The 25649-nt window shown below is 39.5% G+C and overlaps 1 protein-coding gene across 4 annotated transcripts in view; it reads left to right on the top strand.

Annotated features, from left to right (window-relative positions):
* LOC132808061 (kelch-like protein 29) overlaps positions 1–25649 on the top strand; it is a 231874-nt gene that overhangs the window by 78686 nt on the left and 127539 nt on the right. For 3 of the 4 annotated variants that reach the window (XM_060821981.1, XM_060821975.1, XM_060821987.1), the window contains exons 2-3: positions 2125–2272; positions 22078–22599. In XM_060821981.1, the coding sequence (XP_060677964.1) occupies positions 2125–2272; positions 22078–22599 (670 nt within the window). Of the gene's footprint in view, positions 1–2124; positions 2273–15907; positions 15942–22077; positions 22600–25649 lie in introns of those variants that run through there. The other variant, XM_060821994.1, reaches the window with a different exon arrangement.

The following is a 25649-nucleotide window of genomic DNA, read 5'->3' as shown; positions in this document are numbered from 1 at the left end:
GATGTAAATTTATATCTATTTCATAAATATGTTTCTTAGCCTCCGTATGCTTTCTTAAAACTGCTGCGTAGACTAGAATATTTTTAAAATCATATGGCTTTGAAATTACCACTTATTCTTTTTGTGTCTGAAAAGCATTGGTAATCTAAGGTGAATACAACAGCAATCCTACTGATCAGTGCACACAAATATATTTTTTAAAAATCTGTGATGATTTCTAAGATTCTCAACTTTTAGGGCATAGAAGTCTATTCCTGCTGTTTCTTGTCCAACAGAACTCGCCCCAATTGCCGTGATCTTTACTTCCCTAACCCTAACCTGACACTAGTAATCCCTTTTAAAATCCTGATTGGTTTGCTCAACACACTGGTCATATCGATCTCGGAATTACAAACCTGTTCCTACCTTAATCGTACATTTAAGTAGCCTCCAATTATTAACAGCAGGAGGGTTTGCTGCTTGTCTTTTGTAAGCTAAACCTTCCTGAAAATTGCATTAAGCGGGACTTGGTCATCAGTGAGATGGCTACAATGCTACTCTATGCTTAACTATTGATTATTCATTTCTAGTAAAAAATGGGAAGGGCTTATGCTCGAAACGTCGAATTCCCTATTCCTGAGATGCTGCCTAACCTGCTGTGCTTTAACCAGCAACACATTTTCAGCTATTCATTTCTAGGTCAAGAAATGCGTGCCCGCCAGTTAAAACATGTCCTTTATGTGTTTCTTATCAAGGAAGATTTTTTAAAAAATTACGAGAAGCAAAGCTGTGATAGTGTTGTATTTAAAATCCACAGGACTCTGTAATAAAGTCTACACAAATTGTAGATTGCTTCGTGCGTTAGACCTTCATTTGGATTTCATTCCAGGCCTATTTTAGAGGTTGAAAGTTCACTTGCTCACTATATAACATGAACCTCCAATGAGAATGAAATTTAGGGGATAATTCAAAGTGGTGAATAAGTTTGCTACTTTATAAATATATAATATGATATTAGGCCTATTGCCACTTATTGCTGAACTCTTATGTTTTGTTCACCTATCACCAGTATGTTTTGTCATCTCAACCATTGGCTTGATTTTCGGTCTGTTTCTTTTTCAACTGCTGCCATATTGACTTGAATAATAAAATGCCACATTAAATAATTACTACTTATCTGGCTACAATCTAGTACAAGTAGTTTCTAAAAATTTTCCTAATAAAAATCCCACAGCTGCATTTTTACCTGTTTCAATTTAGTATCTGCAATAAATTATTTAATACTTCTAAATGACTTGTGGATGCTTGAATGATTTGTCACCAGTGCTGGTTTTATTAATGAATCTGCTGTACCTACAGAATATATTCCAGAAAGGTTATTGAATACAAGCATATTTAAATCTGCTGCTCGGAGGTATTTCTTCCTTTGTTTCATAAAACATAGCCACCAAGATTTTATTTTCACTAATATATATTGTATTGTGGAATGTTTATTATTAGTGTTAAAATGTATTCAAAAATGTATGCCACTGTTCATTTATATTTTTTTGGTACAAAGAGGAATTATGGCATCGTAAAAATATTTATCTTCACCTACGATTCCCTGCTGAGTTCAACCCATTTTACTTGCTGACTCCCTCAAAATCCATCTGCTGAGTTTATTACACACTTGGGACTGCACTCTAGTTATTAGCGTAGAAAATGAATTCTGGAAATTTCCAGGTCTTTTTGTATTTCCATTTATAGAACAAAAAGCTTAAGAACTAGCTTGCAGCCTGGGCTTTAGTTGGCAAAAAAAAATTGAGTTTTAAATAAAATCAAATGTTGGATCTAAGTTGTGTCTCTCAACCTTCCAAAAATCAGATACTATGAACAGGTAACTGAAGCAAACTGTACACTCAATGTCACCTTGCCAAAGAAACTAGTGTAATTCATTTTGACATTCAATTTATTGATGTGAAATAGCATATACAAGCAGTATTAATTAAATGGTATAATAATAGAGTTGAATATACTGCACCGGATAGTCTTGAAATATATTGTCAAATATTTCCAGAGAGTCGAAGAAATGAGGATGGTTTTGTATGGTGCACAGTTTTTGTCTATAGTGTCTGAATTTATATGTTTTTGTCTTTTCAAATGTAGCCTTCAAGCATTTCTAAGATTGACAGTCAGACACAAGGACAAATGCTCAGTAAAAGTGTGAGATGGGGACAAACTCCTATCAATCAGTCAACTCCCTGGGACACAGATGAACCTCCATCCAAACAAATGAGAGAAATAGAAAATGCTGGTATGTGAATTCTTTTTTTCTTCTTAAACCCAAGAGAAAGTACAAATTTCTCTTTTTTTTTAATCAAGTAATTGAGTGGGTCTCTCAAGAGTATAAAACAATAAGCAGATCTTGTGTTGATTAAATAGCAAAGCTGCAGGCTGGGACCATTTTTAATCAAACCACAGTGCTGTTTATTGCCATAACATTCTGGGCAAGAAAATGGCTGAGGCTGTTCCATTCAAAGCTATATAAAATACTCAAAGCAATAGGTTTCAATTAAACCAACAGGTAGAGTTGGAATTAAACATTACATTTATAAAAAGGAATATTCTCAAGTTGGACACTAACCCAAATGTAATTTCCTTGGGTGCTGATTAACATTTGTATTCTTTTGTCTCTAATTTATAATTAAAAAGTGTTCTTACTTCCAGGATTCATCTTCTTCCAATTTATGGCAGCCACACAGTAAATAAACAACGTAGGCAGAAATTTCCAATTGTTTTTTAGCGCAATTTGCCAGAAATCAATCAAGCCATAGTATGTAATTTTAAATTCCAGCTATATTTAGTACAGTAATGTAAGAAGATTTGGGTGAGGTCACTGTGCTCATATCATGGAACACACGGACACAGAGGAAGGTCCTGAGACAAGAGAAGAGAGATAATCTGGCTAACATTCTTAGAAAAGTATGACAATACTATGGCTTTAAGAGGTGTAATTTGTCCTTTTTTGTTGAAGAAAGGTTTTAAGGCTAAGGTGTAGAGCTGTAAAATTGAAAACTTGTAAAATAAACAACTTGTGAAGCCTTGGGTTTTGTAAAGTTGGAACAATAGAAGCAGCCTGAATGGGTGTGGGAAAGCTCTGAAAGAACCAAGATGTTTAGTTTTGGCTTTCAACAGTTACTGTTGGGGTCTTAAGGAAGTGGCAGACATTTTCAGCTTCCTTTGGTTACAGCTAAAAGCTGGGGCTTCACTTCCTGTTACAAGAATTGTCTATGAGAAAATCTGTTTTTTTTTCTGAATTTGCTTTTGCCAAGGGTGTGTTTATGGGATGTTATTATATTTGAAGTTAATTAGTAGCAGTTAATTATCCATTATTCTGTTAACTTTTCAAATAGAATTAAGTTATGCCAATTTCTTCATTCTTTTATTGTATTTTAATGATAGTTGATGAAAAAAGTGTGGTTTGCTTTAAATCTGGTGGTTTGACCAATTGAATTACATCTGGAATGAAACTGAGCAGAAACTACTTCTTTACAAAGGGCAGCACAGTGGCTCAGTGGTTAGCACTGCTGCCTCATAGCACAAAGGTCCCAGGTTCAATTCCAGTCTCTGCATGGGGTTTGCACATTCTCCCTGTGCCTGTGTGGATTTCCTCTGGGTGCTCTGATTTCCTCCCACAGTCTAAAGATGTGCATGTCAGGTGAATTGGCTATCCTAAGTGCATTAGTCAGAGGGAAGTGGGTCTGGGCGGGTTACTCTTTGGAGGGTTGGTGTGGACTGGTTGGCCTGAAAGGCCTGTTTCTACACTGTACAAAATCTAGTCTAATCTAATCTCCTGTCAAATAAGAAAAAGTTAGGTTCTAAGCTATCTTCTTAATGTATTTTGAGGGCATCTAGTCTGATTCATAACACAAACCACTGAAACAAGCGATGGCTCAACAATTGAAGGTGGAACAGAGAAAATGGATAATAGAAAGGAGGATTGATTAAGTAGGACAGGAAAGGACATGGTGGCATTTAAGTTTCGAAAAAAGCAGAAGTGAATTCTGTTCATTTCTTGGCAGATAAATTGGAGAATGGGTGAGTCAATGGAGGTTGCATAAACCGAAATGGCAAAGTAACAACGTATATTGAGGTACGGTAAAGCTGTGGTTGAGTTGTCAGTCAGTCAAGGGAAAACTTCATAGACCAGCAAGGTCAATATTAGAAAATGCAAAATAGATTATATTCTACATTTTTGAATATTAGACTCTTGAAGGAAGTTCTTGAACAACACATACCTTATGGAAAATGCATACACCTCCTACATACACAAAAAAAAATCAGCAGTTTTAAATCAGCAGCATTACTTGGCAATTTTTCTATCCTCAGGATGCTCCAAAGTGCCTAATGCCTGACAAATTACTTGTGAAGTAGAACCATTGCTATATTATAGGCAAACACAGCATGCAATTTTTTTGCACAGCAAGGTCACGCACTATTACTTTTAAGATCTGAGTGTTTCAAAATATTCTTGACATCGCAATGTGGTGAGAGTGCAGTTCAACTTGCTTCAGTCCAGTTTAGAGGGATACGTTGTTCCTGAAGATTTTAAGTGATCACCCTCTGTCAACAATTACTGTTGTAAAGTCAACCAGTCACTAGATTGGAATTAGGCAACATTTAGTTTTATAATGTTCCCACCTGAAACAGGTGTGAAGCACCTGAAAAATAAAAATCAAGGTTCTTGGAAGCCTACCTCAGGATTTAATGGTCAGCTGGTACATCAACAGAGCTCCCCAGAATTTTCAGGTGAACTGCATTTTCCTCCCCACATTTCAGCCAATCATTGATTTGGGCACCTTAGTTTTTTTCATATATTCATTCATGGGATGAAGGTGTCAATGGCTAGGCCAGCATTTATTGACCATCCCAGGGGGCAGTTAGAGTCAACCACATTGCTGTAGGTCTGGAGTCACATTTGGCCAACCCCGGGTAAGGATGGCAGTTTCCTTCCCTAAAGGACATTAGTGAACCAGTGGGTTCTTTCAATAATCAATACCTGGTTGTCATTAAACTCTTTGCCACCCGATTTTTATTGAATTCAGATTCCACTATCTGCCGATGGCGGGATTCAAAGCCAGATCCCAAGAACATTCCCTGGGTGACTGGATTAACAGTCCAGCGATAATACCTCTAGGACATCACCTTTCATTAGTGGCATCGTTGGATGTATGTTCTGATCATTTTGCTCACTTGGTGAAGGAGCTGATATGCTGAAATTCTCTGCTATTGTCTCTCACCTTACGCAAAAAAAAACATAATTTCAATTTACTTCCATACCAGACTCCAGAAAAAGGCATCAAATAAATATTCTTTATTTTTCCAATCTGTTTTCCACAGTACGTTAAGGGCACTCATACAAAATGTGAATCAACAGGTTGTCCATCATGATGGAGTTCTTCACGGTTCATTATTTTGACTATTTTTCTCTTTTGGATTGTTTTCTGCACTGCCTTTATAGGTGACGACAAATAAGCACAAACAAGGCATGATAAGAATCTGAGAGGGGACACGTGCTTGAGCCACTCTCCTGTTCTGGTATCCACAATTCATGCACAACTAATTGACTGAAGAAGCTGCTTCCACAGTCTCTGGGTTAACAAGCCTACACTTACAGAGCAGTGGCTAGCTCAGTCACAAGGACATTGTTGCTGGGTCACCAATCAGCTCCTTCAAATCTGTAACTTTGCCTCCTTTCAAACTCCCATGGGGTTTTTTTACAGAATCAGTTTGGCATGCTGGATGTATATGTGAAGACAGCAATGTCACACTGTTTGGACAGACTAACCTTAATCCTTCGTTCCCCACTGAATAAGAACAGCAGCATGTAGATCTTTTCTGTAAGCCACATGACAGAATTTCCAAACCTACAGTGGTTCACTGATGGAATGGATATGTAGTCTTGATGTAATATGAGCATTTACACAAACAGAGAAAAGAACTTCTCGACTAGGGGGCATAATTTTAAGTTGGGAGGACAGAGACTTTTAAAAGGCATGATAGTCAAATTTTATACACGGGGTGGTTCATGTGTGGAATAAACATTCTGAGGAAGTGGTGGATGTGGGCACAGTTCCAACGTTTAAAAGATGCTGAGATAAGTACAAGAATGGGAAAGGTTTGGAGGAATATGGGCCAGGAGCAAGCCAGTGGGACTAGTTTAGTTGGATTTAAGGGTCTATTTGTGTGCTGTATGACTCTGTGACCCTGTTCCAACAGTGCACCACTAGGCATTGATCACCAATACTGCGATAAGTTCTACATCCTAATTGCAGTCACCTTGCGTTTATTTTAACATATTCACCAGTGATTGCCTTTACTTTGAAGTAAGCCTGTCTATAGCTGGCCACAGGGACTAAAGCTATGCCCCGTAACTAAGGTGAATGGTACACTAGCAGCAGCCATGGAATTAAGCGTAGAGAGTTACAGTGACGTTTGTGCTACTATTACGTTCAATATAGAACAGGCATCGTGAGGACTGGCAAATGAGACTAGATTGGGTTAGGATATCTGGTTAGCATGGACGAGTTGGACCACAGGGTCTGTTCCTGTGCTGTACATCTCTATGATTCTAAGTGCCTCAGCAGATACAAATATATGCATTAAGAGCAGGAGTAGGCCATTCAACCCCCGAAGTCTGCACTGCTATTCCATAAACTCTAATCAGAGTTCCATCTAATTTTCTTATTGACTGCCCTGGCCTCTGAGGTCCATGTGCATAAGTGACATCTGGACCCAGGACTCAATACCCATGATCAGGGTGGTGATGGTAGCTTGGTGCAAGTTGGAACTGGTGGAGGGGGAGGGGAAATGAGGAAACTGGTGAAGTCCACATTGATGCTGTATTCCTGATGAAGAACGTTTGCCTGAATAATCGATTCTCCTGCTCCTCAGATGCTGCCTGACCGGCTGTGCTTTTCCAGCACCATACTCATTTTCATGACTGTCTCCGTCAAAGAGATCCAGACATGGCGAGAGAATGCGCTGTGCTCATTACACTCAAGTCATTCCTCCCTTTGTATAAGTAGCCTTACAAGGTTCAAAACCTTAGGCATCTCCAGTCTGAGGGGAAAAGTAAATTAGCCACCTGGTCAGCAAGTTCTTAGTCTTTTACCTTCATTGCTACTTCTCTTTATATTTGTATCTTGATAAATTGGGTACTTTCTCAAATTCACTGCAGAAAAACCCAGAGTAAGCTTATATTAATTATTAGGTAAAAACAATGACTGGGCAGATGCTGGAAACCAGAGTCTGGATCAGTGGTGCTGGAAGAGCACAGCAGTTCAGGCAGCATCCAACGAGCAGCGAAATCGATGTTTCGGGCAAAAGCCCTTCATCAGGAATGATATTAATTATTAATTATTACCTCTTAGATCTATCTCTGGGACCCTAATTCTTGCCTATCTGCATGCTTTTCATCGGTGACTTCAATCAAAGACATGGTCAGATTTCTGTCTCATGCTGACTACACCCAGTACTACTTCACTACCATCTCCATCTCTTGACACTTCCACTGTTTATTTGGTATCTGCTTGGCTTGTTGGATATTCAGAGCAGAATGGCCTAAAATTTCCACTGGTTATACTTAAGGAAAATAAAAGCCATTCACTTCCAATTTGGTCACAAGCTAAAAGCACATTGCATTTCCCCTTTTTCATAACACAAAGGGCATATGAAATGAAACAAATCTAGACTGACGGTCTGATTTCCAGTTAGATACAATTTTTGTCCACCAACCTTCTTCAATAAATTATTGGAAAATTCTGATTTCATTCAATGTGACAACTATCTCAAGATGTGCTGGGGTGTTTTTCATCAATTAGTCCCTGCAATCAACCAGATCATACATGTTCACAACTTCATTTTTAAAAATATCCATGCAGTAATGAATGAGTGGGACTTGCTGTTGATTAGGGTATGGACAACAGATAGTTGAATGAGTTCAAGTGCTATTTGCCCTGAGATGAGCTTCCCAACCCCTTCCCATATCCTGTCCATCATAAAGACTGCTATGCTTTTGCCCAGCTCCAGCCCTGCCTTAGGTCATCTGCTGAAACCCCAATCATAGTTGTGGCCAGAGACAACAGAAATATTCCAACACTCTCCTGATGAGCCATGTAGTTAACTACCTTCCATAAACCTAAACTCATGCAGATATTTGCTGTGCATATCCTAACCAGTATGAAGTCCAGCTCATCTCACGTCATGTATTTTTGTTTTAACTGAATGTTGTAATCTTATCTGGATGAATGCAGGGATTAAATATCTGAGAATAGCTTTCACATTGTTTGAAATTAGAATGTTCCAACTTGTAATCAAATCATAGAGGTCCACAGCACAGAAAAATGCCCTTCAGCCCAATTGAGCCTGTGCTGAAGATTGTTGATAACAAAGTTTGTACTTGGAAGAATATCAAGCCACCAGCCTGAGGTGGATTTGTTATGTTTCATGCACCTTTGTTGACACATTAATTGAGGATTAGAAATTGAAGTTGTTTTTAACAAGTGACACTCCAGAAAGCTTGGAAACAGTTACCTTGGTTACAGTCGACACTCTTTCATGGAAAATGAGCACGTAACTATTAAATTTATTTTGGACCTGCTAGGAGGAAGTGTGAACATAGTTCCAAATGGGATATTTCCTTAAATGTGCATAGGTAAACTCCATACATAATATTTGCCGGACAACAATTTTGCTCGTTGGGACATTATAGATCTTCTTAATCACCCTGTTCAGACATATTGTGATACATGCTTGGACCAAGTGGGTACTTGAAGCCAGACCATCTGGCCTAGAGGTAGTGACACTACCACTGTGTCACAAGAGCCCCATTCGTGCATTACTTCGCTTTGTCACCATGTCTCCTTGTCTCCCATCTCAAAATCAAAATGCTGCACTAAAGCTGATTTTCCTGGTCATATCTCCGTTACAATTCACTCTCTCATTCTCCATCTCTCAGTATGGTTACCTGGAGCCCTGTGTTATATCCAAATACGATATTAAAGTCAACATGTAAATGTTTGAAATCTTAAATGTGAACACTTAAGATAACTCTTTTATAAAATCACTTTGGAGAAAGTGTGGACTGCAGATGCTGGAGCTCAGAGCTGAAAAATGTGTATTGCTGGAAAAGCGCAGCAGGTCAGGCAGCATCCAAGGAGCAGGAGAATCGACGTTTTGGGCATAAACCCTTCCTCATTTTGCTTAGTTTATTGCTATGTTAAAAATCACACAACACCAGGTTATAGTGCAACAGATTTATTTGAAGCACTAGCTTTCAGTGCACTGCTCCTTCATCAGGTGGCTGTGGAGGTAAGATCATGCACACAGAATTTAGAGCCAAGGGAGTCCAATGTCATGCTATGAAAGAGGATCTACTTGCAATTTTTTTCATATGGGGTATATCGACTCCTTAATCCAGAACAGACTTTGAAAAAGTAGTGAGAGTGCTCTGTACCAATTGACTGTTTCAAGAAGGAGCAGCCATGGTGATATTAGTAATGATTAAAATGTGCCTAATATACCCAGCTTTTCCTTTAGCTTCCACGTGTTCATATTAGTCACAGTTTCTATACACAGACTCCACCACATAAATTGCAAGAATTGTGTTTTTGTGATTTATTACGATGTATTATTAATATTGCCTAATATTCACAAGTTGGATAGAATTCCAGGACACTCTGACCAGAAGGTTTTCCCATCACTTCAGAAGAAAGTATTACATTGCTAAGGCAGCCTGCACCAATGTGACATCTTGATGCTCAACTTGTACTTTACATAAATTGGATTCCCTCTTTAAAGGGAAGAAAAAAATGGCATTTGCAACTTCTGTGCTTCTGATTATGTTTGCAAACATAACTTAGAGAGGAGATTCAACCCAATTAGCCTGTTCTAATTGCCAATTAACATTTATGCTACACACGTGCTAGATAATGACCATCTCCAAATGTGTCTGAACTCCTCCTTCAACATTCAATGGGATTGGAATCTCAAATCAATCTCCCACCATCAACATTCTGTGGTTCACCATTGACCAGGAACTTAGCTGACACAGCAGGTCAGAGGAACTCAAGTCCAGATCACCAAAGCCTGTCCACCATCTATACAGTACATGTCAGGAGTGTGATGGAATATATGCTACTTACCTGAATGAGTAAGCTACAAACAACAGCCCAAGAAGCTCAACCCCATTCAGAATAAAGCAGCCTATTTGATTAACGCTCCATCTACCATTTAAACATTTACACTTTTACTATTTATGGGCAGTGACCGCAGTGTACATCAACAACATGCACTTCAGCAAATTGCCTTGGCTCCTTTAACAGTATGTTCCATATTACCCAGAAGGATATAGGCAACAGCTATATGGGAGCAACACAATTTGCAAGTTCCCCACTAAGCTAGATTCTAGAACTCCCATCTTAACTGTATTGTATATGTACTCACACCATATGGACTACAGAAGTTTAATAAGGTGACCCAGCATTTTTGCTAACACCATCCTGGACAGGCAATAATGGATCCTTGCTGATCCCCTTTTTCCAAGATCAAAAAAAACAGAAGAAGAAATAGTTAATGAGTTCCCCTAAGCTGAAACATCCAGGAGTGTCCTTGGATTAAGAGGCTGTCATTTCCTCTGGTGCAAAATTAAAGTTGGTGAATTTAAGCATTCTGATGAATTGTGGACATGGAAGGGCTGGAAGTGTGGAAGAAATCCAGGAGTCCTGCAGACTGTGGTTGTAGATTTTTCATTATCTTGGTTTCCAGTGAACATGAGAACTCTAGGAGGAGGGCACAGGACTGCTCTCCATATCCAGGTTGTAGGCTATATCAAAGGACAATCCAGCCCAAGATATGGGTTACGTTTAGATTGTTCATGAAATGATAGTGAGCAGCATAGTTAGGTGCATTCCAATTGTATATGCTCTGCAATATTCTAATGAATGTCATAAAAAGAGGTTGTATTGGTAATTTTTATTTCTCTCAGAAGGTGGTGATGGAGAAGGTCGAGGTTTGTTTGGGGATTAAATTGCAATATTTGTGCAGTGAAGCTTCATGAAGAAGGACACCAAAGTTATTATTTGACAATTAATCCCTTGTGCCACAACTTATTGAAAAGCTGCCAATTCCAAGGATTTCTTTTCTGTGGTATTAATATATTTCCATGTGGAAATGGAGTAAATGGCGGTCACATGTAGAAGTCGATTTTTTTGGAAGTCAAATTCCAAAAAATCTGGAATTTTCCATATGTCTCATGTAAATGTTGACCCTAGTTCTTCACAGATTAATGTTTGTGAGTCAAGGTATTATCCTGTACATAAATGTTACGTTGAGGAAATGAATTTTTTTCATGCTATTATGTATTTTGATGTATAATTCACACCAATTTGGTGCAAAAATTTAAGACGCATCAGGTGACAATTTCCCTTCACGTGCAGCTCAGCTTATCATAGTTCATTGTGTTTGTTTCTCTTTATTCATTTAGAGATTAATTGGGCTTCTGCTAATGATACTGTATTTTGGAGTGTAGCATGAATTTCAGCCCCTCAAAATTAGTATTTATGTAATCGTCGACCCCATACATTTAACCATTAAAAATAGTCTAAAACATTTGACTTTCAATCAAGTATATACAGTAGTTGTGAATTATGAAAATGCTTTAGACCTATAAGCCTAACATGGTTTCAAAATAAAACTAATATTGTCCCCACTGTATTTGTGAAGAAGTGCAACCCTGATTTATTTGTTTACCATTAGGATGCAGCTTGAGCAGCATTGTTAAAAAAATACAGTGTGCTGTTAATTAAGGTTCATGATCCTTGTTTTACATACTTACAAAACTAATCAACATTGTTCTAAATTTAGCATTTGGAATGTTGCTTGAAGAGGGCCAATTAATTTAATATTCATGTTCGCTCCTGACTAATTATGTACTGTGCCAGAAAGACATCCGAGTCTAGCTGTAAATATGATTGCGCTACAATCCCTTTATTGTCATTAACTAAAACTTAAAATGCTGATTGGGGCTTACATTGGTGATGGTTTGAAAAGAGGACCTGTATGGCTTACAATTTTAGTCTTGTAGCCACTTTCCATAATTTGAATTTGCCTAGAGGTGCTAAAACAGATGCCTATAGATTTAGTACTCGAGTCATGGTTAGCTAGAATTCTTATTAAACCGTCTATGTTGGATCCACAAACTTGGAAGATGAAGTTGAACACAAACATATTGCAGAAAACTAGAGGCAGACTCAGGGATCAAGTGAGTTGGTGCAAGATTCTGAGAGTGAACACTCAAGGTTCTGATCGGGTAGATACAAAGGAGGAGAAATGTCTTGTATTTGCTGATGAGAAGGGGTCAATTTGCCCGTCTGTTCCTCAATCCTTCGCGTGTTACTATGTCTGGCCTCATGTCCTCAAGGCAAAGCTTTGGGCTTGATGAGCAAGTATTGGCTTCCTCTTGTTGACTCCTCTAATTTTGAGGAATACAGCATTCACTTTCTCTTTTATTATGTCCTCAGAGGTAGCCCATTATAATGCAGAGAATTGTTGCATTTTGGTAAAAAGAATGTGGACAGGTCAGCTCTGATGACGAGAGTCATCTAGAGTCAACATTAGCTTGCTTTCTCTCCCTGGATTCTTCCTGACCCATTGTGATCACCAGCATTTTTTTGTTTTCAAGCAAAATAAAACAGTGGGTACAATGTTTAAGAGCATGCAGGATCAGATGGACTTTGGTGTAAATGTACGTAGATCACTGAAGGTGGCAGGACTGGGGAAAAGAGTAATTAATAAAGCATACAATATCCTGGACTGTATTAATAGGGGTATAGAGTGGTTGCACAAGAAGATGATACTGAACTTGTTAAAAAAGATACATTTGTTAGATCCCAGCCAGAGTATTATGTACTGTCCTGGGTGCCACATTAAAAGAAGGATGTGAACACATTGAATGAGAGGAGATTTACTAACTTCAGTAACGAGTATAGATTGGAAAGCTGGAACTGTTTATCTTGAAAAGAAAAAGCACAGCAGGCGAACTATTATAAGTTTTCAAAATCATGGAATACTTGGATAGAGTAGGTAGTAAGAAGGTGAAAGCTTGAAAGCAAGAGAGCACAGATATATAAAGTGATTTGCAGACACAGCAGATGTAAATTGAGACAAATCTTTTTCACACACGCGATTTGGGTCTGGAATGCATTGTCTGCAATTTGGATGGAGACCGGTTCAATTGAAGGATTTGAGAGGGCATTAGATTGTTTCAACAGAAACAATGTGTGAGAATATGGGTATGAGTAGGGGAATGACACTGAGGCATAGTGTTTGTTGGATAGCAGCTCCAGACATGATAGCTCCTCTGAGCTGTAACATTCTGAGATTCTGTCAAGAAATGTGATAGTGTTGGAGAGACCCCTGTATCCCTGAAAACCTCCTGATGTGTTCCAAGAGTCTTTTTGGATTCCTAACAGCAAGTGAACAAAAAAGGTTAATAACTTTCAAATAGCATTGTAAGACCTCTGCAACGACTTGTTTAATTCCAATAGAAATACACAAAATTGGACCAGGAGTAGACCATTCACCCTTCGAGTCTGCTCCACCATTCATGATGACCATGGCTGATCATCCAAGTCATTCCTGATGAAGGGCCTATGTCTGAAACGTTGATTCTCCTGCTTCTTAGATGCTGCCTGACCTGCAGTGCTTTTCCAGCACCACACTCTTGACTCTTATCCATATCCAATAGCCTGTTTCTGCTTTCAGTCCATATCCTTTTGATCCCATTAGCCTCAAGGTCTATATCCAACTCCCCCTTGAAATCATACAATTTTTCTGAATTGTGACTATTTTCTGTAGTGGAGAATTCCACGGGCTCACCTCTCTGTGGATGAAGAAACGTTTTGTCATCTCAATCCTAAATGATATAGCCTGTATTCATGGATTGTGACTCCTGGTTCTGAACTCCACCACCATTGGGAACATCCTTCCTGCATCTACCCTGTCTAGTCCTATTTGAATTTGATAGGTGTCTGTGAGATCCCTCTGTTATTTTTCTAAACTCCAATGAATACAATTCTAACCAATTTCAACTTTTTCATACATCAGTCTCACCATCCCAAGAATCCATCTGGTCAGCCTTTGCTGCACTCCTTCTTTGGCAATGCCATCCTTCCTCTGATAAGGAGACCCAAACGGTGTAATATTACAGATGTGGCCTCAATCAGGCCCAAACAATTGCAGTGGGGCATCCCTGCTCATGTCCTCAAATCCTCTCTTTATAAAGACCAACATGCTATTTTCCTTCATTACTGCCTGCTGCACCTGCATCTCCTGCGACTGGTGTAAAAAATAGTAAATTCACAGAGCTACCATCCAAATGCCCAAGTTAACATGGGGAGACACTGGTGTATGAAGACAGCCAAGTCATTTTGCACATTCCCAATCTCAATTTATAGCCATTCAGTTTATTGTCTGCATTCCCAACTTTGCTGCCAAAGTGGATATCAGGCACTGTATTCCAAGCATCCAGCTATTAATTATTTTATAATTCCGTCTAGCATTTTTCCCCACTGTCACTGTCAGGCTAACTTATTTTGCTAGGACCTGGGGATTGATCGCCCTCCAATCCAATCAATTTCCCCAATACTTTTTCTCTGGTAATGCTGATTTCCTTTAGTATCTCCCACTCACTCATAAGTGTTCCTCAACACTTACGCTATGTTATTTTGAACTCCTTTGTGAACTCGGAGCCAAATTATGTTTTTAGTTGATTAGCCATTTATTTGTTCCCCATTAGAAAATCCCCTGTTTCTGACCGTAAAGGATCTACATTTGTCTTCGCCAATCCTTTTCTCTTCACAGAGCTATAGTTCTACAGTCGTTTTTTTTATGTTCCTTGCAAGCTTACTTACTCTTTTTCTCTATATTCCCATCTTACTCAATCCCTTTGTCCTCTTTTGCTGAATTCTAAACTGACCCCACTCCTGAGGTCAGCTTTTTTTTTGCCAATCTGTATTCCTCTCCCGTGGATCTAATATTATATCTACTGTCCCCTGTAAGCCATTGTTTAGCCACCTTTCCCATTTTACTTCTGCTCCAGACAGGAATGAACAGTTGTGATTGCTCACCCATTGAATGTTTGCCATTGCCTTCCACAATCAAACCATTTGCTGATATTTCGCCAATCTATTATAGTCAATGCACACCTCATACCATTGTAGAATCTGGTTTGGATTCAGGACCCTAATCGGAGTACTACCAACTACTTCACACTCTTATCTTGGTGAAGGGTGGTGTAATGGATAGCAAAGAAGATTACCTCAGAGTACAACAGGATCTTGATCAGATGGGCCAATGGGCTGAGAAGTGGTAGATGGAGGTTACTTTAGATAAATGCAAGGTGTTGCGTTTTGGAAGGGCAAATCAGGGCAGGACTTATTCACTTAATGGTAAGTGTTGCTGAACAAAGAGACCTTGGAGTGCAGGCTCATAGTTCCTTGAAAGCGAAGTCACAGGTGGATAGGATAGTGAAGAAGGCGTTTGGTATGCTTTTCTTTATTGGTCAGAGCATTGAGTACAGGAGTTAGAGCTGAAAATGTGTTGCTGGTTAAAGCACAGCAGGTTAGGCAGCATCCAAAGAACAGGAAATTCGACGTTTCGGGCCAGAGCCCTTCATCAGGAACTCCTACTATAGGAGTTAGAGGTCATGTTGCAGTTGTACAGGACATTGGTTAGGCTACTTTGGAGTATTGTGTACAATTCTGGCCACCTTCCTATAGGAAGGATGTTGTGAAACTTGAAAGGGTTTAAAAATGATTTGCAAGGATGTTGCCAGGGTTGGAGGATTTGAGTTATAGGAAGAGGCTGAATAAGCTGGGCTCTTTTTCCTGGAGCATCGGAGGCTGAGGGGTGACCTTGGAGAGGTTTGTAAAATCGTGAAGGGCATCGAGAGGGTAAATAGAAAAGGTGTTTTCCCTGGGTTTGGGAAGTCCAAAACTAGAGGGCCTAGGTTTAGGGTGAGAGGGGAAAGATTTAAAAGGGATCTATGGGGCAATATTTTCACTGAGGGTGGTGCTTGCGTGGAATGAGCTGCCAGAGGAAATGGTGAAGGCTGGTACAATTATAACATTTAAAAGGTATCTGGCTGAGTACGTGAATAGGAAGAGTTGAGAGGGACAAATGCTGGCAAATAGGACCAGATTAGTTTAGGATATCTGGTTGGCATGGACTAATTAGGCTGAAGGTTCGGTTTCTGTGTTATATATCTCTGTGACGCTTATCAGTTATGGCTGCTCATTCCCAAGGGGCATCACAAAATTAATCGCAATTATCAATTTCTCAATATAAAGTTGGCCTGTTTTCTAATTAGTTCCTCACTATAATGGTGAGGAAAGCCATCTCATATACACTCCAGGAATTCCTGCTCTACAATATTGTTAATAATTTGATTTGCCCAATCTATACACAGAATAAAGTCACCCATAATTACAATTATTCAATTGCCATTCCCAACAATCTGGGGATCTATATAACCCGCACTAATGTTTTATGTCCCTTGATGTTTCTCACCTCAATCCATTTAAATTCCACATCGTCGGAATTAATAATCATTATTCACAAAACATTATCCATCAAAATACCAAAAAAGCCTTCTTACTGAATGCTAATTGGCAAATTAAGTGGCAGTTCACATCTCAACAATCTTTGGGTTTCCATATCCAGTGCGAACTTCAATTCCTTTATCAATGGGAAGTGTTGTGCTACATCTCAGCTTTCAACTTAAGACCCTGTCTTGACTTTCTTAGCACCAAACATATCTGAGGGCAAATCACTCCCATTGTTGTTGTATAAGGCAATGATTCTGAATGAGTTAATGTTGAAGTTGCAATATCTCCACCCACCTCGATGATGGCACATTATCTTTGGATTGGGAAACCATTAATTTTATGTGAGGTCTCAACTGTACAGGCGAGATAAACCTGACTTGTGATAGTTATAATTATGCCAAACCAGCTAATGTTAATTGTACTTTCTGTTGTCATGTCATAAACTATACGCTATGTAAGATAACTGAGCCTTCCTGTTAAGACGCTACAGCGGTCAATCTTTTACCAGTGATAATTAGATGAGTCCTCAGACTCAACATCTTGACTGTGCTGGTAGTGTCCCTACCCCTTAGTCAAGAGGCCCAGGTTCGGGACCCACAATCTCCAAAGCTGTGCAATAGTATCTCCAAATGGGTTAATTATAAAATATCTACGAAGAAAGGTTAAGACTATTGTGGTGCTATCATAGTGTCCCTACCTCCAGACTAGAAGGTTCAGGTTGAAGTCCCACCTAACCCAGACATGTGTCACAACATATCTGACCAGGTTAATTAAAATATCTAGAAAGGTTGATTGGTTACAGCAAATTACCACAATTCACAGTGGTTGGTAACCCATAGCTTTGATATACGAGAAGTGTTGCTGTATGAGAAATTTTGTCAATTGTCTCTAAGCATTGATGACATAAATATGATAGCTCCCAGGATTCCCCTGTATAGAGATATAACCAGCATGAAAGATTTAATTCCTATCTTTCTCTGTGAATTAAGGAAACTTTAAATTTTTTGATAACTCCAGAGACACAAAGTATGTTAGATGATTTATAATGGCATGATATCTTGTTATTTGTGAAGAATGTTTCCAGAAATGGAGTAGTTCCTAGCAAACAGAAGAAACCTGAATTTGGTTTAAACTGTAATTTGACATTTTTAAAAATTAATGAATCACCTGATGCATTGTACCCTGAAGCATGAAAAGCTTTAATCATTTCATTATTTTTATCCTCAATTCATCCACAGTTTCAAGGAAAGTATCAGCTTTAGTCTTATGAGATTAAAATAAATCCTAATTCCCTCAAATGTATATATGAATCTTATCCTGTCAAGATTACTTGGTCCAAGCCAGTGGAAAACATATCTTTTTATTTAAAATATCCTATCAGATTGACTTTTCTTGACTGTATAAAAGTCAAGAAAAGATTATCTACAGATCAGTTGGTTTTAAACAAAACATATTTTTTAAAAAATGTTACATTAGATTGTTTGCCGTTGCCTGGAAAAGTAAATATAACTCTGTATAAATACCTCGGAGCAGAACTGACAACTAATAAAACCTCAAAGATTGCCAGGATCCAAATGGAAATGTCAACCCAATACTTTAAACATTGAAGGAAAATCTAGAAAGGTTCAAATGCCAGTCTGAATTCAGATCTTGGCCTTTTGAGCATCTTCAGCTACTGATCAGTCATAACATACATCTTAAAAAGAAGCTGTGAAGTTTTAGATTGTACAAACCTTCCCACTTTCTGACCGTATATGCTGTGGAACAAAGCATAGAATTAATGGCTCAGGGTATCCTGCAGTATTTCTAGGTTAGCAAGAAACAGTGTTTGGCTATGGGCTAGGGCTGTCGGGTTTTTATTTGTTCAAAATAAGTTTCTGAGAGAAACTACAGAGAACAAAAATGTGACTGACCATCTGCAGGAAGAATTGGAGAAAAGAATGTCCTGCGAACAACTCACAATCAAAGATGTGGGAAGTTATGTAGTGAAGGACGTCATAGATTTAAATGGTGAGTTGTTATTATATCAATGACGTGTCTTTTATAGATTTATTTATTCTTATCTGTAATGTGCCTGCTACTGGCAAGGCTTGAATTTGGTGTCCTTGAATAAATTGACTTTTTAGGCATTTTGGAGTGCAGTTGAAAGTCATCCACATTGCTGTGGATCTGGAGTCACATGTAGGCCCCGACCAGGTAATGATGGCAGATTTCCAAACCAAAATGATATTTGTAAAGTAAAGGGTTTTTTTTAATAGCAATTGACACTACCTACGTGGTTGGCATTTTAACTCCAGAGTTGTTCTTCATTAAATTCAGGTTTCACTAACTGCCATGCTGAGATTTGAATCCATGTCTGCAGAATATTAGGCTGAACTTCCAACTTATGCAGTATGATTTTCATTTGGTAGGCTAAACGAAAATATTGTAGATGCTTGCAATTAAAATACAGCCAAAATATGCTGGAAATATCCATATGGTCAGGCAGTATCTGTAGAGAGAAGTAGAGTTAATAAGTGAGATTTTCATGGCCTCTGTAATACCATGAAAACTCACTCTGTCTTTCTGTCTGTCTGTCTGTCTTTCTCTGTCTCTCTCTTACCACCACCTTTCCCTCCGCTCTCTCTCTGTCTTTCTCTCTCTCCTGTCTTTCTCTCTCTCTCTGTCTCTTTCTTTCTCTGTCTCTCTCCTATCTCTTTCTTATCAATCTCTCTGTCTCTCTCTCAGTCTCTCTCTTTCTCAGTGCGTCTCTCTTTCCTAGTGTATCTCTCTTTCTCTGCCTCTCTCGCTCTCTCTCTCTCTCTGTCTGTCTATCTCTCTCTGCCTCACTCTCTCACTGTCTGTGTCTCTGTGTTTCTGTGTGTGTATATCTCTCTGTAACTGTCTCTCTCTCTCTCTGCTTCACTCTCACTCTCTGTGTCTCTCTCTGCGTTTTTCTCTCTCTCCCCCTCCCTCTTCTCCCCCCACACCCCCCCCCCCCTACTTTTTCCTAGACCTGTCACTGGACTCAAGGATCTCTTCCCTCCACAGATGCTGCCAGACTTCAAAGTTTGCAGTTTCTTTAACATTTTTAAGGGATTAGGTATCTTTGAGGTTGGGTTTTAATAGAAGTTTCGTTTTACTCGGAGATAAATCACTTCAGATTTCAAAACCTGTTCAAACTTTTTCATGATCAGTGTGCATGGGTGAGAACAATGTGTGAGAAACAAAGCTCACGCACTGCAATAATTTCAGTCCGAGACAAGATCTGAATCAGCAGAGCTCTTTATTTCACACTTGCAAGTGGGTGTGATGTCCACAAGGCAGGGACAAAACACTGAATTCAACAAGCGCTCGATATTTATACAATTTGGCTTCTATATGTTTTTTTCTTATTTCATTGTTTCCCTCCCCCCCCCCCCCCCCCCCCCGTTTACATCCTCCACTTCCCTGAGACCCTCCTGCTTATCTCATGTCTTATCCGGTCTTGTCTGTGAAAAACATGGTCATTCCTATTCTCAGGGCTGTTTGCCCTTTGCCTGCTTCCCTAACCATGATTTACTCCTTCCATTGGTGCTGCTCCTCTCAGCATCTTATTATTAAGACTCATTTAATTCTGGTTTTGTTCCTCTTTCTGTAAAAGTGGGAAACAGATGTTTATACAGGCATACTGAGTTTAACTGTCTGTTTTCAAAGCATCTTATCACGAAGCCCTTCTAAATGGGTTTACCACTTGTTAAATCCTTAGCAAACCAATTAGCATTTCCTCCACAGAGTTCACATTCTTGTTGACTCAGCTCCTGGCTGAAACAATTACACACTGATGGAGTTCAGTTATTTTTTATATAATGAATTTCAAATTGCAGAAGAAACATAAGTTTCCTATATCCCACAAATGTTATATTGTTCAAAGATTTTCCTGCTGCTGAGACCTGTCCATAGATGAATGTGTTACGGATATGGAATGAGCAGTATAGAGGTGAGTGGGGCTTATGAGTTGTAATGATGTAAGTTTGGGTGCTGTGGAAGCCATGAGTTAACAAGGTGAGTATGAGGGGACATGGCAGTGGTAGGGGGTTGAGATGGTATGGAGGGGTCATAGACTGCCGATGGGGATAAGGAACCAAGGTGTCCAACTGCTTCTGACACAACTGAGACAAAGAAAAAGAAATTGTGGAGTTTCAACAGAGGTCTTTGTAAACTTTTCCCAAGGGCTGTCATTATATCATGATGAATGCTTGGATGGGTATCACTCTCAAACTGTTCAGTAACATGTCAGATGGTTTCTGAGTCTGCAGTTTGATTGAAGGTTGAAAGAAGCTGTTGTAGAATTTTGGTAGTCTTTAATATTGGGTCTGAATAAGAATTGTCAGTCCCCAAAGCCACGTAATATTTGTTTTCAGGATTCATATTGTAATCTATGAATTATGGTAATGAAAATGGCACTCTAATCTTTGTATGTTCCTATGATCTGTACCATCAAGGTTTATGGAAAGGGTGTATCTAGTGTCAAGGATGATACTGAGTTCCTGGAATCAGAAGTCCATGCCGACTGCGCCCATAGGCAAATGTGCAGAGTCACTGATGCCCTGGGAAGACTTCCCACTCGAGCTCTGCTCAGCACCCTACTCACTGCTTCATTTGGTGTCCCACTGCCATCCTCTGCTTCATTCCACGTCCCGCTTCCCCATTGGTACATGGTTTGCTAGTTCCCTGATAACTCTCCTTTCACCTGCCGCCTCGCTCCCAGGGACAGCCACCAGCAAAGTATCACAGTGGTGAGGGAGAGAGAGGCGTTGAGGAGTGAGGAGCAGGACGAAAAGTGTCTGGAGTGGGGCATCACAGTTCCAGCATTTGAATTAACTTCATACATTAGAAAAACATTGATTTAGTTGTTTCTAGTTTTGCATCAAGTATCTTGCTATTGCATTACAGGCAAAGACACTGTAAGCTACATGGATGATGTATGCACTCACTGTGTTTATAGGGACAAATGCTATAGAATTGACAATAAACATTCCCAATTTAACATTAATATTTTTAACATGGAGCCATATCTGCATGACTGTCAGTAAATGAGAGTACTTAACAGCCACCTGTACTCATTGTGTCCTGTACAACCTCTTCTACACTGCCGGTCACACCCATCCCCACTCCACATTCCACACATCACCCCCTTGGATACAAACACAAACAGTTTTGCCCTCACTCTGTCTTGCTCTCGTTTTCTGGAGCACTCACTCGCTCTCTCACAGTCTTTCTCTCATTTGGACAGCTCTGAGGAAGGTTCCAATAAACTGCAAGCAGTGTTTTTTTTTGTTATGGAAAAGAGGATGCATTAAAAATTCGTGAGGCTTCGAAACATTAGATGACATGTTTGAAGATTGTTGAGAAACCACATAGATTATGGTTAAATCGCAGGATTAGATTGTAGAGAGTGAAAGTAGCATGTTAATTTATTTTTGTATTCCAGGTCCAGCATCATGGGTCCCTTCGGTCGCAGCAGTCGGTCAACCTGCCCTCATACCTCCCACGTATGGGATGACACAGCCCCCAGCATTCAATGTCCAAGGCCCAGTGATTGGAGTCACACCCACCATGCCACCTCCAGTTCCCCCTCAGCTTCCACTTATGACAGCACATTATCAAGTGCAACATCCTTCCCAGCCTCTCACCAACATGGTTGTTAATCTGCAGAGTCAGCCTTTGTACACAACTAGCCAGCCGATTACCATGTCCCCCCTCACTGGGGTGGGTCAGGTGACTCAGCCTCCTCCAAGCACGGTGGGGAATGGTCAGATGAGTTGCCCCATTCTGCAACCATCAGCAGTGCCCTCAGCAGCCCTTCCCAGTAATGCTCAGGGAGTCAATGAGCAGGTAGTCTCCCAACTTCCTTTAAATCCGCCACAAACTGAAAACAACAGAAATGGAGTGCAGATGTTACGGACTGTTGGAACGGGAAAATACGAGTTTATGGATCCATGGCACCCGAAAGGTAGGTCCATTTAGATGCTTTATTGTCCATTTCAATCCCTGTCCTTGTTCAATAGACTCTTTTCTTTCCCCATTTTGAGGCATCATGGTCTACAGACTTGTGGAAGAAGTTGATAGTTTTAAGAAATTGAGTTTTTCACAACTCTCCGTACTTGTGGCACATAAACCATTTCGGAGATGATTCAATTATTCTTTGTAATGAATGGCTCTCAAACAGCCTTAGTAAATGTCTACTAATTATAATCATTTCTTCCCGTATCAATCAAATAATTCAGCAGGTATTCGAGATAATTGACAAGAAGTATCATTTGTGAAATATCAGGTCTTATTACCCAGGAAAGAAAGTGGTGATGTTTCATAATTTTTAAAGAATACTCTTTATAGGCTGCACAGTTTGTTATCCTTAATTATTCAAAGTTCTCCGACTTGAATTTCTGAATAGCATCAGTGACCTTCAAGCACTTATCTGTTACAGTATTCACTGCTTATTTAAATATAGAACTTAATTGGCTGCATGGAAGACTGTTGAGTGCTTTATAATTTGTAGGAAGGTCAAGTGTTCATCAAGGAATTGAATCTGACGCAGCAAGACTTCAAGAGCCAAAAATCTCTCGCACTCACTAAATTTTGAATCTTCCCTGGATGTCTTTGTATCTGCATAAGGAACATAGTCAAAGGCCAAAGGAATGAATCCGCTGCACAAAATAATTAATTAAATCAATCACTTTGCAGAGATTTAGTAATTTTGGATGTCTGGAATTAAAATCAAAAGATAGAAGGGATGCACAGCCAGCCAATCAAAATATGAAGGAGAAAGATTTTATTTTCTAATCTGAGATGTCACTTTACCCTTAAAAAAACTATAGATGCATAGAATTTCCTGCATTTGAATATATACTTTATAATACTTCCGTATTGGTATGGAAGAAAACTTGTACTAGGAATGTGGAGATAAAGCTATCAGTTGTTGATGGATTGCAAAATAAGAATTGATTTGCATTTGTGCAACGCCGCAATTGTTGAAATGTTGCAAGGCTCTTCAGAAAGCTGAGTTGCAGATGGAAAGATTAACAAAGGTGGTCAAAGTCTTAACCATAGTGGCAAACATTACTGAGGGCTGCATAGGAGATGTGGTGACGGAAGGATTGTAGGTTTTAGGTAGGAATGTCCTTTGTGCTTTTCACTATGAAGACTAAAGATGTAACCACGAATAGTAGAACAAACAGCAAAATGAATGAGTAAAAGGTTAGATTCAGAACTGAAGAGTTGGGATGTACCTGAGTGGTTGTAGGCCTGGAAGAAGTTGCAGAGATAAGGAGGAGTAAGGCGAAGAAAGGACTTTGAGAGGTTTGGGGAACTGGGCACCAAGGGCGGGAATTATGAGTGATTTGTTACAATTTTGAGTAAAATAATATCTGCAGTTGAGTTAGGCAGTGATTGAGTTTTTAAGTAATTGTTGTCTGCTGCTTGGCTGCGCAGAACGTAGGTGGGGGGCGGGGGGGGGGGTGGCAGGAGAGAAGGGGGATATCCCATTCTGCTTCCTCCATTTTCGGTTTCTAAAACACTTCCTTTCCTTACGGCCAATATAGCAAACCCACAAATATGCTCAATGTTGTTATGATTATATATACATAGGATAGACATCTTAATGCACTTGAATAACATTCCTCTACTGTTATTACCAAGGTATTAGTTCTCTTTATGCGAATTATGTCATTTGTAGCCTGCAAATCATTTATTGGGGAAATCCTAACTACTGCAAAGTCAAAAGGAATGTAGTTTTGCTCAAAAAGTTTAATAACCCTGCAAAGTTTTGGTGTTTGCAGTTAAAATTGTTTTTAAAACTCCTGGTGAAATAAGTAATAACTTGCCTCCAAAATAATCGTTGGCAGTTAGATAACATGATTCTCTTGATGCCAAAGAAAATACCCAAGTTGTGTCGGTTGAAGTCACAATGTGTGAGGAGTTGTTCACAAAGATGACTTCACTACTGACTGCAACCCATCTTGGTTATGTTTAGATCTGATAAATGTATTAAGGGAATACTCATTTAACAAGACTTTGATCTCATACATTTTGCACAGTTTAAAGCAGATGCCTTCTAACATTTTGAACACGACATATAGCAGTTGGTCTGACAACAGGGACAACAGGATCACAATTTTGTGAGGATGTACAGAAGTCGGTGTGATTAAGATTCATGTCTTTTCTGTTGAGACATTGGTGTGTCCTTGCTGAGGTGTCATAGGTCAGGATTTAGAAAGGGTCATCTGTTTCACCATCCAATCCCACCTCTTTTACGAGGTGGGTTTGTTCCACAGCCCTGAAAGGGATAGTTGTGATACTGCACTTCCCGATGGGGCTAGCCAATCACTGAGATGTAAACAAGTCAGGAAAAGACCTTATCTTCCTGAGATTCTAAGTGCAAATCTTTGGGCAGCACTGCTTTGTGAAGTCTGCAACTATGGAGTTTCCTTGGATCAGTGGGGACTGAAAGGTCAGAGATGGCACCAGGAACAGACAGAAGGGTACATCTTTTAATTCAAGTTTAAGACATCTTTGAGATGTGTTATAGCTCTCAGGATCCTCCATCAGCTTCCAAAAGCCTTCAATCGCTAATTAACAAAGTGCAGCCACAGGCTTGGCTCACATACGGCTGTGCTTAAAATTCTTGCAGCTTTTGAGAGGCCTGATTCAGCCAGAGGATGGGCCTGGAAGTGGGATGCACCAGATCAGGTTAGAATCTGAGGTGTGAAACTGTGACACGCCTTTAACTACGTTTGTCTAGCAGATAGCAGAAGGGAGTTGGTCAAACCAAAATCAGTCCCTTCATAATGCCTTCACCTGGTTTCAGCTTACAGCAACCCTTCCGTTATATATATTTTAGAATTCATTCATGGAGTGTGGGCATCACTGACTGGGTCAGTATTTATTGCCCGTGCCTAGTTTCCCTTGAGAAAAGCGGGGTGACCTGCATTCTTTAACCACTGCAGCCCATGTGCTGTAGGCAGACTTAGGGAGGGAGTTTCAGGATTTTGATCCAATGACAGT

The sequence above is a fragment of the Hemiscyllium ocellatum genome, chromosome 3 (genome assembly GCF_020745735.1).
Source record: "Hemiscyllium ocellatum isolate sHemOce1 chromosome 3, sHemOce1.pat.X.cur, whole genome shotgun sequence".
Taxonomy (NCBI): Eukaryota; Metazoa; Chordata; class Chondrichthyes; order Orectolobiformes; family Hemiscylliidae; genus Hemiscyllium; species Hemiscyllium ocellatum.
The sequence above is the reverse complement of the archived record's forward strand: the minus strand, read 5'-3'. Positions and strand labels throughout refer to the sequence as shown.